The 21,315-nt window shown below is 42.8% G+C and overlaps 1 protein-coding gene across 2 annotated transcripts in view; it reads left to right on the forward strand.

Annotated features, from left to right (window-relative positions):
• The first annotated feature begins 4,182 nt into the window (after positions 1-4,182).
• Positions 4,183-21,315, forward strand: part of NCAM2 (neural cell adhesion molecule 2) — a 345,284-nt gene continuing 328,151 nt past the window's right edge. For both annotated transcript variants that reach the window (XM_016197622.2, XM_016197624.2), the window contains exon 1: positions 4,183-4,330. In XM_016197622.2, coding sequence (XP_016053108.2) covers positions 4,276-4,330 — 55 coding nt within the window. In that variant the 5' untranslated portion in view covers positions 4,183-4,275. The remainder of the gene's footprint in view (positions 4,331-21,315) is intronic.

Raw genomic sequence — 21,315 nt, forward strand, 5'->3', positions numbered from 1 at the left:
TATATTTTTCTTCTTCTTTGGTAATAAAAAAGTCAAAACAGGAAATTTTCTAGACAAGTAAATGCATAGGTATAATGATTTGTGACATTTTAAAAATATAAATGAACACAGAGAATGTCCCATTTCCTAACAGCATAATTTTAACACACATGAATTCTGTCAATGGGGAGACTAAACAAAAATAAGAGCAGAAATACACAAACAGAAATAATATTTAAATCCTGCCCACAGCAGAGCATTCATGCCTGGGACCTAAGTGTGGATTTTATGCCTGCATGCTTTTTGCAAGAACAGAGTGTAGATGGAACAGGCAGAATCTCTCTGAGAAGATAATTTCCACACATAATGCACCTTATCATTTTATATCTCTCTGCTACTCCTTCATGTTCAATTTATTGATTCTTTTAAAACAAATTTATCTGCTTTCGTTTGACCATGCATCCAGTCCTGCTGGGATTTCTCACGACTCAGCTTTTCATAGATTCTGAGTTCTGTTCAACTTTCTCTTATTCTTATAAAGGAAGCAACTAAAGCTCCAATTCGGCCTCTGAAACCCTTCCTCAGGTAGTTGGAGGCTGCAAAGATTTGTCTTAAATGTAAATTATGAGTCACATAAAGGGGGGCTGATGCATTTCTTTACCTTTGCTATCCTACAGGGTGCATGTGGCTCAGTCATGTTCAGAGATTTGGCACATTTGGTGACAGTACTGTGCCTGCATAATGGGACCCATGCCTTAGGGGTGGGGAGGGTGACAGTGGGCAAGGGTGATTTTTCTACATGTCATCCTCACACCTTCAATCTGTTACAAAATAGACTAGATTAAGGCAAATGTCAGGCTGTATGTCACTGCATCACTGCACAGGGGAGGGATGGGCTTCAGAGAGAGCCCTGGAGAGGCCCTTCCACCCTTGGCTGAGGAGCAGTTCAGGTAAGTGTGGGGAGTGCCATCCTTTGAGTACGTGCACCCTGCAAGTAAGACCTCACAGCAGCATCAGTTTAGGCTAACTATGGAGAACACCCACGAGAGCCCCTCAGGTAATCTTCCTGTGGGCTTACAACTTTGCAATCAGGCCTTAAACCTGGGGATGGAGACAACCATTCTGGCCCTTCTTGTCCATGAATGTCTGGACTTGCATCATGAGAGGCTGTAAATAGCTTCTGTAGTATAACATGGTCATAGACCCCGCTTCCAACTCCATCCAACCTTTCTATTTTACAACCTGGACATCTTTCCAATGAGATTTGTCTCGGCTCTCCACACAAGCTGTGTGTGTTCGCACCCCAAGGCTTTGCTTAAGCTCCTCTGTCTTGCCCACATCTCTAATTTCTCCCCTTTCTTCAGAGCCTCCTCATGCCTTTCTTAATCTCCTGTTCAGAAGTAACCCCCTCCTCTATGCCACAATGGCAGTCTGTTCTCACTTTGCTTATGACATTTTTATAGCCTGGTTTATATAACTGAATTTCATGTTCATTCCTGTTAGCAAACTGAGGACAGGATCAATAGCTGTATCACCTTTGTGTATTCTTGAGGGCCACTTTGTCCATTCACCGTTCCCATGCACACAGGTTCTCTCTCTCTCTCTCTCTCTCACACACACACACAGTTTATACACAGTGTCATGATACAGAGCTCTGCTCAGAAATTTCATTAATATCTGATGGATCCTTGCTACCCTCTCTCCTCCCTCCACTGTACCCTGATAAGATACAATGTCTAAATTACCTCAAAGGGTACCAGTCACATTCTCCTCTGGCATAGTTCAAGCCATTGCCTGAGATGAAAGTAGTTTGACTTCCAACAATAAAGAGGAAAATGTTGTTATCAAGATTACGAGGGGTGTGTGTGTTTGTGTGTGTGTGTCATGGGCCCTCGGCCACTCACGGTGTCACATTGAAAAATTGCAGGTTTTGTGGTGAAGAGGTTATTTGGCACAGCAGGTAGTGGCCTTTCAACGTTCTCCTGCCACTTTGGATGTGTGTGCGTGCGCGCACAGCGTTTCTTGATTCTCTAGCAAAATGAAAAACTGGTGAAAATAAAGGAGTCATTTGTCCTTCGCACCTATAAATTGCTGTGTCCGCCCTTCCCCGCAAAGAGCTGACTGTGAGCTCACTGAAACGCAGTTACTGCTTTCCAGAACGAGGGAAGGGTCTGGGCAGGGAGCCTGGGCAAAGAACTCCCTAAACATACAGTCCAAATACACTACAACAAAATCAAGAGGGAGGGGGAGGTTTCCCGGCCTAGGCGCTGAGACTGTCTCTGGTGGGAGTTCAGCCGAGGGGGCGCATGCAGAGCTGCCCTGGCCCCCACTCTCCCCATCCCCCACCCCAGGCGGCCAAGAAAGTGGATCTTCGCATACAGAAGACTGTGCTCCGTCGGGGAGCACACATCGCAGGGAATATGTCCCCTATCCACCGCAGCTGGTTTCTCCTCCTACCCCCGCCCCCCTGGGGCAATGGGGCCTCCACTTCATCTTCCAATCAGGGGTGCGAGCGCACGGGGGGGGGGGGGGAGTGCTGGGCTCCGCTACGTTTCTATCCCCTCTGACTTCCGTGTCCCCACGGATGAGGGGACCGCCACCAGGGCCCCCCGGGGTTGGGGTGGGACAGCTGAGTGGTGACGGGACCAGAAGGAGGGTGCAGAGGAAAGGACCCGTGGTCAGCGCCAGCCTGTGCTGTGACCGGCCGGCTGACAGGGCCCTGGGGACCGGATGCTGCCTCTGGCTGGCTCCTGCGCGGTCCGGCATCCAGCTGACAAACGCTCCCCTGCCCTCGCTGGGGAAACACCGACGCGCCCCAGCCGTGGGGAAAGGAGTCAGCTCCGCGCGCCCGCCGGGGGTTTATCACTTCCATTCACTGGCGCGCGCGCACACACACAGATACGCGCGCACTCACACACGCACACACACACACACACGCGCGCACACACACACGCGCGCTCACACACACGCGCGCGCACTCACACACGCACACACACACACGCGCACACACACACGCGCGCACACACTCACACGCGCTCACACACACGCGCGCGCACTCACACACGCACACACACACACACGCGCACACACACACGCGCGCACGCGCTCACACACGCGCGCACACACTCACACTCGCACACTCACGCGCACACACACACACGCGCGCAGGTGTGTCTATGCGGGAGGCGGCGGCCCGGGGAAGGACCCCGCGCAGCTCCCGCCCGTGCGTTTCCAGGGCCTCCCTCGTGGCCTCGCCCGCGGGGGCCTGGCCAGCGCCGTGCGCTCGGGACCGAGGGCAGAGCGCGCCGAGTGCGACTACGGGAGACTTTGGCTTCTCCAGGGACGCTGCTACCAGGGGCGGCCGAGCTTAACGCAGCCCCTCCTACATCCCCCCCCCCCCCCGCAATCTCTCTCCCTGAAGGTACCTGCTCTCAACGACTGCGGGTGGACACGGATAGGAAACCCGGCACGTCTTCCCGCCTGCCCCTTAGAGCCCGAGGACGCTAGAGGACAGCTGCCTCCCCCTGCCGCGGCGGGCCGGGAGCGTGGGAAAGGGGCAGCCGTGCTGGTCTGAGCCAGCAGGACCCGGGGCAGAGAGTCCTCGCCCCCGTCCCCCGCGCTCGCAGGAACGAGCGCTGCAGGATACACGCCCGCCCCCCGCAGCCCCGCAGCCCCCGCAGCCCATAAGCCGGGGCGCGCTAGGAGCGCGGGGCCCGGCGGCCGCCGGCAGCATCGGCAGCCACTCGGGCGAACGCGCCCAAAGCGCCGCGCGGCGCAGCCAGAGCTCGGGCCGCCCTCCCCGCTCGGCCCCGGCGGCCCGTCCACGCGCGGGGGCCCCGCAGGCTGAGCGCGCGCCCGCCGCTCGCGGGCCTGCTCCCGGCACCCGGGTCGCCGCGGCCCCTCTAGCCCGAGGCGCCGGGAAGCGAACCCGCGTCTCCGAGCTCGACTGCGGACGAATCCGGGGGCCGCGCGCCTCGCGACAGCGGCCGGCGTGCGGCGCGGAGGGATACGCCTGGGCCGCGCCCCCGTCCCCGCCCGCCCCGCCCCCGCGCCCCCGCCCGCCCCCCGCCCCGCGCCGCCGCCGCGGCCGCGGCCGCCTTCCCGCCTGGATATAGTGCGGCAGGGAGCGCGGCGCAGTCACTTCGCGAGGAGGCGCGGGCGGCGGGCGGCGGGCGGCGGGCGGCGGGCGGCGGGCGGCGGGCACCGGGCACCGGCAGCGGCCGCGGCGGCGGAAGGGTCGCTCTCCGGGGCTGGACTTGGTAACTTCGGAGTGTCCGCCGGTGTCACGTCCTGAACATGAGCCTCCTCCTCTCCTTCCACCTGCTCGGGTTGCTTGTCGGTAGCGGGCAAGGTAGGAGTGCGGTGCCGGGTCGCGTTGCCTCTCCCTCCCCGCACCCTTCCCGGGGGCCGAGGGGCTGGGGGACCGACACGCGGGAACTAAAGTTACGGTCGCGCCGGCGCTCGCTCCCTCGCAGCGGCCGCGAGCAGTCGCCTCCGTGGCTTAAATAAGAGAAAATGCAGAACTGGAGCGGGGCGTCCGTGAGCCGGGGGTTGGGACAAACTGCCTGGTTTTTCTGTTTGTTCTTCCCTTTCCCGGGATCCTGGCTTCTCTGGTCTCATTAACAAAAACGGGACGAGAAGCTGGTGCGTGTTCAGCCCCCGAGGCTGCGGGAGGAAGGGGGACGCGGGTGTTCCACGGAGCAGCGGAAACTATCGGCGTGCGGCTCGTTGGGGAAATGTGTGCTGTGTGCAAGAAATGCGATTCTGGGGCACCCCCGGCCCCTCTGCCGGGACCCCAGTTCCCGACTGGGAAGGGAACGATGCCGGCTTATTGCTGTTGGAAACTAAGAGACCAGAGAGGGGCCGAGGGTGCTGTGAGAGAAAGCGAATGGGTAGAACCGGGGATGTGTTGCAGTCATTCATTCTCACCCTCCCCGCCCCCCACCCGGTAATACCTCAAGGTTGGAAATTTTTATAGCATCAGATTTTAGTACACCTGTAAGGGGTTTTTGCTGCTGCTGTTAGCTTTCGAGAACTGGTGGGAGCTTTTATTTCTTTTTTTTTTTTTATTTGTTTAAAAAATACATAAATGAATAGCATACTAGAGTAACCTGAGAGAATTTGGGGAAGCTACCTACCCCTGCTTATCTGTCTAGAGGTAGATGTGAATTCATTTTGCTTTTTAAAGGTAGCCCATAAAAACGTATTTATAATAAATGGAGGCATTTTCAACTATCTAGACAAGTTTGGGCATTTAATAGGGAACACAAAAATGCTAAAATATGCATTGGTGGAAGTCTTCGAAGAGAAAGAAAATAGTGGTGATTTTGTGATGTGTGATAATTGCAGAGGATGTTGTGTTGTTGGTATAGCGCGTAATTCTTTTTTTGAGGAAAAATAAATCACAAGTTAAAATATCTCCACTATATTCGATTTTAAGCATTATTGAGCCTCTTGTGCGTAGGTCCTAGTGTCCAGCAGGGGGTGGTAGAACTCCATTTTAAGCCTAGAAACGGTTATTTCTGCCCTTCCACTCTGGCTGGTCCTTCTATCATTCCTTAGCAAGGCTTGACATTTTGGATATGAAACCTTCCTTTCCCTGCCCTTCTCCTCCCTAAAGCTATAGTGTTAGTGGCTGATGAAACACGATTGGATGCAGATTTTATGTTCAGAATGCACACGCTGGATGTTGCTATAGTTTGTAAAGTGTCTTGGTAGGATGCTGCTCATTTACCTTTAACACAGAGTATGCAAAATTTCAGTCCTAGCAAAACTGCAGATATGTCCATCTAAAGGTAATATTAGCCCAATCGGTTCATTCAATCACTGCTAAAGGAAAAAAATCAACATATGCTTTATACCCTATATGTATGCTGCTTTAATTTGGGGGGAGCTGCTGCTGATGCTTAACTGTTCCATTGACAATATAGACAGGTATTTCTGAATACTAAGAAGCAGCCCCTGAAAATTGTAGTTAAAATACCACTGCAATTAACCAAGCATAGATAGTGTAGAACAAGATGGGGGCGTACTAAGCAGCAAGTTTATACAGACTTGTGATTACACTGTCGCTGATCTGGAGAGGAAGAATGTCTCAGTTGTGGAGTCTGTGAATTTGCCATTGTAGACATCAAGTGTGTTGGAATTTGGGGAATGCAAGGGGAATCTAGGCATGTTTAACTGGTACACATAGACACATAATTTGAGTCTGTATATGTAACATATGTCTGAAATTGTGATTCACGTAATTTATAATTCAGAATGCAGGGTCATTAGAAAGAGGAGCTCTAGGACTGAAGCGTGCCTGAAGGGGAGCCCGTATTCACTGTAATAAAACAGGGAAGGAGGAGGGCATCGTTTTAAGGATCTTCTATCTAGTACAATTTAAAAAATGCATGACACTCAGAGGGGCGTCGATGCACACCAGAGAGACCTAGCTTTTGTGAAACGGAAACATGTAGTACTTATGTGCCCTGTGTCCTAATGAAGTCAGAGATGCTCAGGGACAGCAAGGCTGATCCGGGAGTCCAGTTCCTCTATGCTAGTGTTTTGTTCTTGAATTAAGGATGGAGCAGCAACTATCAGACACACCACTGGGAGCAGTTTTAAAAAAAAATGAATCTAGTGTAACTCATAATTTTGCTTTTTCTTTTACAAAGGGGGCCTCCAGTCAGTGATCTCTGGGCTTGCCTTAGAAATACTGAAATCCTAGCTTGCTGATTTATATGTTTCCAACAATGTACTTGCAGGGGATTTTAGGAAGCACAATTGAAGCTGTTGCTTTGGAAAGTGGTGTGCAGTTAGGCTGGGGAAAGACAACGGTGATGCATTCCCTTTTAAGTAGTCGAAACGTTTTGAACGGCAGCAGTTGAATAGGAGAAAATGACAGGAATGAAAAACTGGCCAACTTAAGTGGATGCCAATACTATAATTAGCTAACAAGGCCTAATAGTTCTATTTCTAACTTTCACCACAACGTTCTTATTGTTCTACTGTAGTGAGAGCCTTTTCTATTGTAGCAGAAATGCTTCTGTAAAAGCCTCCCATTTCCACTGCAAGATTAATATCTAATGAAGTGAGGTTGGGATTTAATTGTCAAGTCTGAATTTAATTGTCAATGGAAAGGAGATTCTATAACTCTAACTTATGCATTTATTTTTTTCAAAACTTGGTCACATCCTCTGTCCTCATAAATCTCAAGTGATAACTTGAGTTCTGTGGTTCACAGTGCATTTGCTGTCGGGATCTGTGTAAATTTAGATTCCCCAACTGGAGTACAGATGTGTTGCTTTCCTGAGGCCTTTTAAATTTCTAAAATGATTTCCTTCTTCTTTGAAAAAGATTATCCAAGCACGATTGTTGTCTATTACTGGATGTTCACATATGTAAAACAGAAGCATTGTTGTGTGAAAATGTAAGGTAAAAACAGAGCTATCCATCCCTCTTGCAATCCGGTTCAGCCAGACAGAGTCAGAACACTTACCTAAGCCAAAATCAGGGGGAGAGGGGGGTGAATTGCCCAGTTAGTGATTTCAGTTTCTAGGCATCTGCTTATATTTACTCTTTATGTTGAAGTACTTTATGGTGAAGTCATCATTCATCAGAAAAGTGTACCTTGAAAAATTAAAGCACAGGTGTGTGGTGTCTCCTAGTGTCAGGTCTACAAGAAGGTCTCCACAGAAGGAGGTGGAGGCTGCTATACACCCTTTTCCTACCTTCCCTGGTCTGATTCTTTGAGGTCAGCCTCATTTTGCTCGGGGTCTAGTGAATCAACTCTATATGCATTTGCACTTAGAGAAGATGGTCTATGTAAATTGATATCGTTATTGTCAGTGAATAACCCAGAGGGTTTCCTTCCTGCTTTATGTCAAAGGAGGTAAGCAGAGCCTTTGGTCACTTTAGTTTTAATGCTGAACTGGAGCCCAGAGAGCAAGAAGGGACGTTGGTGGGTCCCCGGCGTCCAGTGAGTCTTTTCAGTGACACAGGGGCTAATGTTCTCCTAGAGATAATGTCCTGTTAGAAAGCAATTAGTGGAACAAAAGAACCTCATTCAGTCGGAGAAGAAAGTCAAACTTCATATAATTTAGTAAATAAGATGACTTTCTTTCAAACGTAGAAGTAGGTTGCAATGGGACTGAGAAATGACCCAACAGAGACCAAGGCTGGTAACCAAGCTGGAGCATGTAATTTGTTTGTGTCTGTTTCCTTGCGAGGCAGAGGTGTGGAGGGAAACCAGGACTGTCAATCTGAAGGCCCTGGAACTACTCGTCCTGCTGCTTCCTCTGGCTTTTGACACTTGGAAAATGATTTTAATTTCTCTGTTTTCAGGGTCATCTCTCATAGCAGTGAACTTTCAAGAGCATGAAGAAAGTGCTTGATAAGTGGTAGAGCGAGTCTGGATTGCTTTTGTTATTTGGGTCCAAAATAAAATGAATCCTCTGGGTGTTGGTGTATGCAAAATTAATTTAATAATTTTAATATTCTTGTAAAGGTAAAATCATTGTTTTTCAAGTTGTGTTGACCTAGATTCTAAATTCCTTGTGCTCTTTATACTCTCCCAATTATATTGAAGACAGGCCTATTTAAAAGATTATAAATTAGTTTTAATTTTCCAAATTATCTGATATGAGAGTACTTTCAGATGCAACCGGTGCTTTTATGCTTTTATTAAATGTAATATCCCTGAGCTTCATACAGCCAACCTAGCTTTAATTGTTCAGCAAATAAAAGTGTTTTATATGGAATTCTTTAAAATATTTTAATAAGTTTTAACTATTTACAATTATAATAATAGCACAGATACCAAATAGCTATCAGTGTACTTTTCAGTTTCACATATTAACTTGTGCCACTAACAATAGTTAAGAGAGATGATGGGGAATGTTGGGAGTATTTATGAGTCTTACTCAACAGAGGAGAGTTTGAAGAATTTCAGGTCAAGTGATCAAAATTATCTTGGCAGCGTTTTGTTATTAAAACTAGTAGGGAAAGGGAAAGAACATTGGATTTGAAATCAGAAGACCTAGACCACAAAGAATTTAAGCCACTTAAATTCTCAGAACAACTATTTACTTATTTGAAAATCTGATATAAGAATCTGCCCTGGTTGGTCTTGCTGTACTGCCATGAGGAGCAATTGTGATCATAGATATGTGGACATCTTGTAAAATGTCAGCCTCATCATGCCAGACATTGTTTATATTTTTGGTGTAATAGGGATACAGATAAATCTGCCTGTGGTTTAAAAACATCTCATTTATTCAATTTTAAAAAATCATTATTAGCTGCTCTGTGATTAGAAAAACATATTGATGGGGTGGAGATAATCTAATTCATTGATAATGGATGCTCATTCATTATTCACTCATTCATCAAACATTTATTAAATGCCTGTGGTGTCTCAGACACCTTAGTAGGCAGCATTCCTAAAAATGGTTGTATTGGTTGTGTGATGAACAACTCTAGGGGGCAGCACTCATAGTAATGGTGATAGAATACATACTTATTGTCACAATTTACCAGCAGATGGCAGTAAAGGGTCTTGAAGAGGGATTTCTTTTTGTATCTGGAGTCTTGTCTGTGGGCCAACAACCAATAGGCTTAGGACAGGCACACAGTTAGGATATTTGACCTACTAAAGGTCAAATACAAAAGTAAAAGTTTAATAACTAGAGCTTTGGTCTTTAAACTCTTAATTCAGGTCTCTGAACACCAAACTTTTCCATTGGTTAAAAAAATAATATTGCTTCAACTCAAAGTAATGATGATACTTAAATTCTGTGCCATTTTGTTAGTTAATCAATTAACAAACACTTATTCAGGCCTTAAAAATAAATATAATGCCAGCATCTTATAACCATATAGACCACATGTTCAAAGTGCTTTTAACCACCTTACAAGTAATGATCATCGAGTTATGTCCAAGGAACTATTAACTTTATGAATGAAAACACTGAGGTACAGAGTAATTATTTTGATTTGTGTATATCAGTATGGTTAGTAGTTATCTATAATTAGGATTAAATTTTCTCATTTCTAGTTCAATGCCTATGTTTTAATATATTAGCATTTGTTTGAAATGTGTATGGTGGGGAATGGGTGATGCATAGATTTCAATGTTGATAGTTGAGAAAACAAAAAATATAAACTTATAAAGCCAAATAAGCATCGTGTACTTATAGCTAGGCTCTATTGTAAGTACTTTACATGTGTTAACTAGCTTAATCTGTGCAAGAACCCTCAAATTAGCCCAGCTGGGGTGGTTCGGTTGGTTGAGTGTTGTCCCATGCACCAGGAGATCACTGGTTTGAGTCCCAGCGGTTGAGGGCTTGATTCCCAGTGGGGGGCCTGCAGGAAGCAGCTGATCAGTGTTTCTGTTTCTCTTCCTTCCTGTCTTTTAAGTCAATAAAAACATACTTTAAAAAAAAAGAACCCTTGAATTATTATCATATTATTATTCCCCTTTTACACTTCAGGGCTATGAGGCATAGAAAATTTAAGTAACGGTCTAAAGCTGCAGAGCAAGGAAACAAAGATTTGAACTCAAGACGTGTAAAGACTTGCTTTTTAACCAGGATGCTTTGCCTCTTGCTGAAGCAGACAAGGTTTGAGCATGGTGAGAGTAAGTGGAGAAAATAATCCAAGGAGAAATAAACGAGTGATCAAGTTGTACGAAAGGAGGCGAGTGTTGAGAGGATAGTATTAATCCAATTTAATTAAGTTAAGGCTTTGGAAAGATGAGTTGTTGGTCTCAATTATGGAAATATTTGGTGAAACTGGGAGGCAGAAAGGCCTGGAGGCCCAGCTAGATTTGATTCTTTTGTGTAGATCTTTAGGATCCATTGTTTGGGCAGGAAAACATGATTAACATTTTGTTTTTAAATCTACTGGCCATGTATGGGTGGGCCAGAGAAAAATAAAAAAAGGAATGCGTGGGTATGACACAGGTTTCTATGAAAGAATTAATGGATCTAAATAACACCTTAGATTTGAGACTTTGGGGGAGGGTAGTGCCCAAAGTTTTAAGCCTATTTGGCAGAAAGAATGGTTATATCTTAATAGAAAGAGGGAAATAAATAAAGAAAAATCACCCTTTTAGGTGAGTTTTTTGTTTTCTTGTTTTTGACTGTTTTTAATTTGCTTAAATGACAAGTTAAGTTTGAAGTATCCATGGAAAATCTATGGATACTTCATAGATTTCTTCAGAACTTTTCCCGTTTGGATTTAACTTCTGTCTTTATCTCTTCTTCCATCACTGATTGTACTCTAATATTATTTAGCATATGTCTTGGATTTTGAGTAAAAACGCAGAAGAATATAGGTCAAATTTGCTTTCATTATATAGTCTTCATTCATTTTCTGTGCTTAGCCACAGTTTTTGTTTGTTTGTTTTTGTATTTTTCTCTACTCTGGGAAACTCAAAAACAAACAAACAAACAAACAAAACCATGACAAAATAAAAAGAAAACCCCCATAAAATACTAAATTAAAACCAAAATAAAAAAAATAGGTTTGATATTGAATATACAGAGTTGAAAATTTTTCTGTTAGTATCCAAGGGAACTAATACTTTTGAGGCCCTACTCTATGTCTGGGAACTGTGCTGAGCATTTACACTCATCTCATTTAATCCTGATAAAATCACATTTGATAGATGATGGTTTGAGATTGAGAGTGTCTGGGTTGCCTAGAGCTATTATTAAGTATGTTCTTTTGCTGACACCCAAATTTATAGCCAGTGACCGTCAAATGCATTTAAGGTATAGTTCAACCTTCTCTGCCTCAGTGTGTGTTTCTGTGATGCATACATACTACCACTCTCATTCTTGGTAAATAGGGGGACTGTGCAGGAATTGTGTTCATATCTATATGATATCTTAAGTTCATTAATTTTTAAGGGATCTAGAGCAAGCTTTCTCACAATTGCAGAGAACACCTTAGCAACCTATGAGGATGTTAAGAAATATATGAAAAATTGAGTCAAGTACCTTCCTTTTAGTGCAAGTATTAGTTTGTTTAGTAGTTTTAAGAACCATCTTGATTTCTGCTCTTATGTATCTGGCAACGTTGAGAGTGTGGCTGAAGAAACTGTGTTAAAATTATGTGGTGGTTTACTTGTTTGTTGTTTTTATTTTTTAAAATAAAAATTATGTGGTTTTCATTTTAAAGTGAGTGCCCGTCAGGCCTTGCGTCTTGAAAGAAGATGGAGAAGCTGGGTACAAATGCCAGTAGAGATTTAACTGTGCTAGTATTTTAATTAAATTTGTTATGGCTTTTGTTAGTGCTTGGTTACACAGATATGGAGGTTTTGAATGTTCTGACCTCTAATCTTGTCTTTCCCTATAAACCATGATATTTTTTACTGCACATTTGTTTTATGCATCAGTGGCTTTTAGAGATGCAAACGCAGAGTTAGAGCAGAAACACATGTCACTATTTGTAAAATAAACCAAAGCAGTATGGCCAAGACGTACCTGATAGTGTAAGAGAGTAGGTCCCAATTTAATAAAATAAGCACATTTTTACTTTGTTCTCTGTATGTGAGGGTTTGTAGACAGTTTTTTGATTATTGTAACTTGTCCATATGCAACCAGTTTTCTAGTAACTATACTACTAGTCTTGCTGATTACTTTTATATTTACCACCCTACTTAATTTCTCTGTGAATATTATCTACCAATCACAAATATTGAATATATTGTCTAAATAGAGCAATTGCATTTTTATAACATAGTGATATATTTGTGTCATCTAGAAAAGAAATGCTAAACATTGATTATGTGAAGATTAAAATATAACATGAAATATATGCCATATACTTTGTCAAAATACCGATCAGTGATATTTACTTGTTTTTTATCTTTTAAATTCATTTGCTTTGATAAAACACCCCTAATAGGAGTCCCACAATTATCCTGAAAGGTAAATACTATTCCTGATTTAGGAAAGAGGAAAATTAAATTCAAAGTGGTGAAGCAACTTTCCCAGGAAGAAAAACATAAAAAATGGTCGGACCAAGACTTGGTCCATAAATATTTTATTCTAGGTACATCACATTTTCATAGTATAAGGCCTCTTCTTTTACCTAAATATGTTTTACTCATATCTATGGAACAGTTCTCAGAAACAACTGTATGTCATAATTCTCCTCACAGTTACCTTTGGACCATGTTTATGGACACATTCTAATTTTAATTAGAGGTGTACCTTTCATTTGAATTACTTGAATTATTTTATTGACTTATTTGGGACCGTTAAGATATTTGGCTTTAATTCATTTGCACAATCCTGCTTTGTCTACCTCATGCTCGTTGAAGAGTTTTGTGCCATTTCTTGTATTCCCAGACGTGGACCCCGTGTATATACAACTCACGTATTTCACACTTTTCCTTCCTTTCTTTGCCTGGGCAATTGCTATTACTTTTCTTCAAGGCTCAGCTCAAGGATCTCATCACCGAAGGCATCTTTCTTTCAGCAAACATAGTATACATGAATTGCCTACTACATAGTCAGTGTGCAGGGCACTGGAGATCCAGTGGAAGATGGTAATAGACTGAATTCTGCATGTGAAACTTCACTGTCCAGTGACCTTCCATGTGAACTTCATGGGGCAACAAAGCCTTTCCATTCAATAAAATGTACTTGATTGGGGTGCTCACTGTAAATTCATATGTATATGCCAGGAACATAGTAGATACTTAGCAAATATTTCAGTATTAACCGGCTGGAGAAAAACAAAATGCCTATTTAAAAATATATTTGTTCTCAACTTTGGGTAATCATTTGGTTTGTTGGATATATACTAAATGCCAGTCTAGATATTTATCTTAAAAATTTTGTTTATATCATTGCCATGCATGTGATAGGCCTTCAAAAAATATATGAACATCTATAAAATAATCACATCACAGTGGTTATTTAATTGAGGAGGATTAGCAAAGATGACCTCCCTTCTCTCCTATACTGCAAAACAAATTAGGCTGGGAATAAAACACTTTGAATCCTGCTGTAAGATTTGTTCTGTTGATGCCTATCTGAGGCATAGGGGATGGTTACATCGGTGAGGTTTCAAAGTCTTCAATGTATAGAAATAAATGAGAGAGGTATGTTGATAATAGTATAATTAAACAGATTAGATATCATTAATAGTAAATGTCTGATATGTCAATAGAGCAAGTATTTAAAGTCCTCAAAATCAAGATAATCCTGGGGTTAATTAAAAGTTGATTATTTAATCAATGATCATTGGAAGCTAGTTCTAAATTGTATAAACAGAGAAACAGGGAAGAGTTATTTTACCTTATTTTTCCATAGGTACTTGGATTTTTGTCTCTAGTTTTTTTTTTTTTTTTTTTTTAGTAAAATTCAATTTAACCTCAAAGCATTCTCTCTTGCCTGAAAGCTATGTTTTGCCATGATTTGATGATGTTCTCTAGGTCTGACTTCAGTGATAAAAGCATTTAATTGGATAGAATACATTTTTAGATAATCCAGAATATCTTTATCATCTACTTATTTGTCTGCATACTATTATTCCACTAATGTACCATTATTGTGAATGCCACTTTTAGCTTGAAGCAGTTTGCAATTAAAGGTATTACTACTGCTTCTGATTCATCCATTTTTTTAACTTTCATTTTCCCCCTCAAATTTCACATAATTTATAATCAGTTTAATTGGTTATCTATGAGTCATTCTATTTCAAAGCCCCCTCATGAGCCCCATGCTAATGCATTTCACCTCTGCAGAAACTGCATGTGGCCTGCAATTTAGAAACAAAACTCAGCATAGGTTATTAAATGATATTAAGCCATCCTCTTTGCTCTACTGAAAACTTTCACAGCTATATTTCGATATGAAATATTCAACTTTAGTATTCTCATCATATTAAAATAACAGCTAGTAGAGAATTCTGAGCAATTATGAAATAGCCTAAGTTGCTAATGTATTTCTCTTTCAAGTGCCTGTTCCATTTCTATTGTAATGAAACATTTTATTAAAAATGCCCTCCTTTCTACACTGTGCATTAATACAGAGATTGTTTGGTGAATGGGTGACTCCTTTAAGCAGATTGTATTTTTTCCTTGCTAGGAAAATCAAAGGATTAAAAACTTCTTGACTAGGGTGGGGAAGGGGGCCTATTTATTAGTTGACTTTCACCTGTCTCTTCCCTTTTGGCTGCCTCTCAGCCCCAGGCCTCATTTAGAAGTCTCGAGGCTCAGGTGCTGTCGGTGAGATGGGAGATGAGAAGTTGTCATGAGAAGTGTGAAGTGTCTTTTAACTAATTGTGACTCCAAACAGGGCTGACTGTGACTCTGAAACGCACTCCCCAGAGCAGAAATGCCTGCAGGGAACTGAGACTGTGGAAGGAAACGAAAGCGAGGGGAAGCTCAATCGCTCTTTTGTTTCAGGGAGGAGACTGCACCCCCTGAAAGGGATGTGCATGGGGGTGGGGTCGGAGTGGGCGGTGGGTCAAGTCCTACGCAGCTCTGCACATGGGGCAAGAAGGGCATGCCCTCGAAACAGAAGGATTTGGTTACAGGTAGCCTCGTTTTCTCTGTAAGCAGTGTCTGGTTTGCTTTTTAAAATACTTCTATTGATTTTAGAGAGAAGAAGAGAGAGAGAGAGAAACATCAATGATGAGAGTCATTGATCGGCCGCCTCCCGCAGGCCCCCTGCTGGAGGTCGAGCCTGCAGCCCGGGCAGGTGCCTGACCGGGAATCGAACCCCCGTCTCCTGGGCCACAGGGCGATGCTCCAGCACCGAGCTGGGCAGCAGTGTCAGTTCTTAAGTATCTGATGAATTAACTGAAAGAAAGGAGTGTGCAAGATAAACAAAGGCAGACACTGGTTTAGTGCTAAGGCGGCTTTTCCTCAGGTATATACTGTCTTAGGAATCTAGTGTATTATATTCAGTCGGGTAAAGAGCCATTGGAACGGAACTCCCCTTGTTTGTACAGATGTGACTGGGCCTTTTAAAGGGAGAGTGAGGGAGGAGGGGGGTGACAGGAGAGCAGGAGTCGGGAGGGAAGAATGACAGAAAGCAGAACGGGGAGTGGTCGGTCGGCTGCTGCGGAGCCCGCGTGGATTTGCTAGCTGGCGCTTGTCTGTGCCCTTCGCACCCTAGCCTCAGGTGCTGACTGGGCGGATCTTTGGCAGCCTGGAGCTGTCAGGTAGGCACTGAAGAGGGATTAGAGTCATCCCGGGGATGCTCCCGTGAGCTGCTCAAAATACCTTGGTGTTTTGTTCAAATCCTTCCAGGCCAAGGTCGAGGCCTGGTCCAGGCCTGGTCGAGAAGAGGGCTCAGTGGCGCCTGGCGAGAGTTGGGTGAAGGAGACTCTTCCTTAGGGGAAAATGCCAGCCACCCCAGCGTCTTTCACATACGTTACCGCATTTTTATATTCACAGCATGCCCAGGGGTTCTGAGCGATTACATTACAGATGAGGAATCTGAATTTCATAAACGTTAAGTAGCGTCGAATAGGTAAAGGACTTGAAATGCAAATCCAGTTGACATTTGGGTCTAAAACTTCGCTCATTTCACTAAAACTCGGTTCCTTTTAAGTAGCAAAGAATTGCTGAAGAAAAGTAGCAGAGAAAGCGTCAGGAGCCGCCGCAGGTTCAGGTTTCTGCCGTGCTTTCTGGCCATTTTTTTTGAATGGCCAAACCTTAGGTGAGTGACTGCCAGTTCGTAAAGGAGTAAATCGTTTAGTGACTTAAAAGATTAATGAGCCCAGAGAACTAACGGGATTCAGAGACACTGGGTTCAGGGTGGCTGCAAGGTGGGGCAGTTTGCTTGTTCAGGGCAGTGTCATTCATTAAGGCTCTATAGCATTAATATTTAAATATAAGCTATATTTTTAAATGGCTTCCCTCATGTGAAACACTATAATTATTAATAATTCAGTAAGTCATCAGTTTGTGGTTGATCTTCTGAATACTTTCATAATGAAATTACATCTGTATAGAATGCTCTTAGGGACAAATAAGAGAAAAACAAATTGGAAGTGGCCTAAAAATAAAAATCTCTTACAACATGAAAGAAGCAGTCTGGAGGCATGTTTGGATTTCATGCTTCTTCTCAGTTTTGGCTGTTGTTTTCTTGACCTTATGGAAGAAATGCGGCTGCAACAAGTTCATATATCACATCCTTATGCAATAAAATCTGAAGTTAGGAAAGATAAATACATATTTCTTGTACTGGCCTCATTTTAATAATAAAGGGGGGGAAATCCCTGTATGTCTTCCGTGGACTTCGCTCCATTTTCATTGGCTGGAGTTGTTTCATAAACCAGTCGCTGGTGGGGATGACATTACGGGAATTCCCTCGACCAGTCAGCTCTTTTCTGCTGAGGTGGAGACTGGCCTCCCCTGAGGCAGATGACTGGTCAGATCTACTGTTCATTTTTCGAGGGCGGATGAGGGAGGGGAATACATGTGTGGCAGGTAGTCAAATGTGGCTGCCACAGGTGTGTTGAATGGGCCCAAGGTGACAAAGAATATAAGCAATGTCAAGTCAGTCCTTATTAAGCTCTCAGTGTATACCATAGTCATGCTTTGTGTGTGACCTCATTTCACCTTTCAAGCTTCCTTAAGAGTTTGATTCTGTTTTATAGAAGAGGCTACAAAGAGATTTTGAAGGGTTTACATGACTCGTCACACTCACTAAGCTGCTCAGTGGCCGAGGTGGGACTGGAACCCAGGCTGGCTGGCCACAGTCATCTTTTTCTCTGTCAACTCACCGTGAAAGGAAACACCACTGTGCACAGTTTTGCTGTTAAATTTGAGAGTGGTAGGTGAGGATACTAACTTCCTCTGTGTACAGGCCATGTCCTGGTCAATCTCCTAAGAAATACTTGATCTTACTTAATATCTCTCTATATGTACCTTTTACTGTCTCTTTAAAAAATATAAATAACAAATTAAGAAATGGAAAGGTAAAGCAATGTACCTGAGGTCCCATAGCTTTGAAGTGTCCAAAGTGGATTTGAATGAATTTGAATTTGAATTTGTATAGTGCCTCCCACTATACAATATTTGAGGACTGTAGTGAAAGTATGGCAGGGGTGGGAAAAAGATTTGGAGTAAAACAAATTGTGTAAACCTAATGAGCCCTCCAGAAGCTTATAATATAAAAGCAGCTAATTTTTTAAAGGAAATATATTTAATTGCTTTTCTTTTTTTTCCAAACTAGACAGGAGAATACTATTCTCAAATTTTAAGGAGGCCAAGAAAAGTATTTATTTGATTTCTGGAAGAGTGGATAAAAAATAGAAATGGGGACCAGAGTTTTCTTTAGAGGGAGAAGCTGAAATGAAAAACGAGGAATATTGATTTGAAATTGACTGCTGAGACAGGTTAAATATTGAAATGCAGCAGACTTGCTAATCAGGGTTCCAAATCTAATGCATGCCTAGACCAAGTTGCGAATTACAACAGTTACTCACCTCTAGATGGTTTCATTTTGGGACTCCACAGTGAATTAAAAGGCAGGATGGAGATTGAGGTCCCCTAGGGTATAAAACTACGTGCTTACTCTGAAAGTACTGTTTCTTAGATAGCATTCTGTGTGTTTTTGTTTTCTCATGCCAGGTACTCTCACCAACATGGTGCTTTGTTGAATGGCCAAATATGTAAACACGTATACTTGTGTGTCTAGAAGTGTGTGTGTATGTGTATGTGTTTGTATGCACATATATGCATGTATGTAGAACCTTTGGAAAGCCATTCCATCATTCCATGTTGTGTCAGAACATTTGCTATATTTGTTTCACTGGTGCTGAAATTCATGAGTGTTTTAATGACTAGTTCTTCGCCTGTTTTTTTTTTTTCCTCTAAGAAGAAAATGTACTCCATGATAAAACATTGGACTTACTGTTCACACTTTGCATAACTGAAGACTAATTAGCCAGTATTTAATTTCTCAAGACTACAAAACAATATCTGTTGTCTCTCTGTTACACAAAATGAACAGCTAAACAGCTCTCCCACCTTATTTTTTTTAAAACAAACTCCCAGTACACAAGCATTCATAATTTATGATGTTTTCCATCAAAACATATTCCCTGAATATAGATAAAATCGACATTTGGAACATGCTTGCTTGGGCTGCGTCTCGGGGACTGTGATTGAAATGCATGCACTGACTTGAAGTCATCATTTTCAGTTCCCCCAATTTGTAGCTGAAGAGATGAAGGCTGCTGAGTATCTAGCAGTGTTTGTTATCCTCTGTCTTACATTGCGCTGCACAACTGAGTTGTAGCATTTCTTGTTTAAAAGCTGCTGAGCAAGTTGTTTCACATATTTGTAATATTACCATATGGATTGGGTCATGAAATTATAGCCACAAATTGCTCCTGTATCTCAGTGCTTGATTGCCATGTCCTTTTTGAGGATTACTAAGTAGATAATCTGCTTCTGTTTCTGATGACAGAGAACAAATTCATTTCTGTGAAGAGCTTTTGTGAGATATGTTGACACTGTTTTCCATATGAAGCCTGTCCATATTTGCAGGTGTTTATGACAACTGAGTTCACTTATTTGCAGCAAAGTAATAGTGTTCTAACAGGATAGTTTCTGTTGACTTTATCATCGGCTAGTTTGTGGTTTTACAGAAATAAAAAGTAATTTGAGAGGAGCTTTCCTTTTTCTATAAATGGTGTTGAATGATCTCATTTTTAAAGGTTTCTTTGATTTTTTTTCTTAGTCCCTATGGTTTCGTGACACCAGTCAAAATTGTTTCTAAGGTGTTCAGAATTCACATCACGTGGCTGGTTGTTGAAGCCTTCTGGCTGAATGGTTGGATACTAAATGGATTCCTGCCAGCACATGGCAGTTCCAGGCATTGAGGCCAATGGCTGCTTAGTGCTGGGGAGAAACTCTTTCTTGTGCACAAGTTGGTAGTGGTTTCCTGTTAATAAATTTGTATTCTGTAGCCCAAATGATATCTTCAGCAAACACTTCAACATCTGTTTTATTTCCAACATTATTTCACACTAAGCGAAGCCCAGATCTCTACTTATAAACTAAATACCTAAATATCTTTACATTCCCTTTAGTGTCAAAGCAAATGTTTTGACAATTTTACTTGCAAAATTTTTTATTTTTGTTTGTGGGCATGCAAACACTTTGAGCCTACAAAATATTCTTCCATGCCAGAGGTTGTATGTTGCTTTAGAGCACAGTGTCTGAAATCTGGCAGATTTGATTTCAAATCCTGCTCACCCACTTGCAAAGTGAGCAAGTGATTCACTTCTCTACTCCTTGATATTCTTATCTGTAAAATGGGAATAATAGTGCTACTTACATAGTAACTGTTCAACTAATACAAGCCATCATCCTTAATATTACTGTAAAGCCAAGTTTTAATCACACAATTTTTGGTAATTTATTAACCAAGCCTCTTTGAGAAGCTTGCAAAGAGAATTTGGCTTTATGAAAATCCGTGCTCTGGTAAGAAGTGCATATCTTCATTTTGAGGTCGTTATTAGTTTTGGAAAGCGATCGCTGCACCACTGATTACATTCTGTTTAGCTTTCCCACACTTTGCCAAGGCAGATGGCAACTGGTGAGTTTGGCATTTTGGGACTTTATGGAACCGAGGCTCCCTGCTCCTCTGAAGTCGGTGTTTACCATCATCACCATCATGGCGCAGGCCTTCACAGAGAGGCAGAGCGAGGAATTAGGGGTCATTACTCGGCTTATCACTTGACCAACTCAGAACTGTTTGGCTCCTGAGTTCAGTGCCAGGCTCAGTCTCCCTTTCAAGGGCTTCCCTCCTCTCCTCTAACCCTGCTCAGCTTGTTCTCTTTGTTTTCTCTTGCACTGCTCTTCATGCTTCACTCAAATGTGCATCATATATAATAATCGCTGTTATTATATACGACCCACTTCTCCCTCCTCTTGGTATTTCCGCTTCTTTCTTCCGTATCTGCACATTGAGTCTTTACCGCCTTACAGCTCTCTAGACATTGCTGCCTGTGACTTCGCCCAGTGAGCCCAGCAGCCTGTCCTTTGACAGGGACTGCAAGGGTGGAGGAGAGTGAGGCCTCCATCAGCTTTGATTTCCAAACAGCATGTTTAAATAGAGCATGGTAGATTAAATAGTTTAGGATTCTAGCATCAGAACCCAGGCACTGGAAAGAAAGGAGTATTTTCATAACAAGTGTCTTTTTATTTCTTTCTTTATTTTTATGATTCAAGGATTTGTTAAGTCATATATGCAAAGCACACTGCTAATTGCATTAGCAAAAGATCGATGTAAAAACACTCCACAATTCTGCAACTGTCAATTTAAAAGATGTTTTCTCATGGTTGAAAGGTCCGATTTTGAATTCTTG

The sequence above is a fragment of the Miniopterus natalensis genome, chromosome 6 (assembly GCF_054644295.1).
Source record: "Miniopterus natalensis isolate mMinNat1 chromosome 6, mMinNat1.hap1, whole genome shotgun sequence".
In the NCBI taxonomy this organism is placed as follows: Eukaryota; Metazoa; Chordata; class Mammalia; order Chiroptera; family Miniopteridae; genus Miniopterus; species Miniopterus natalensis.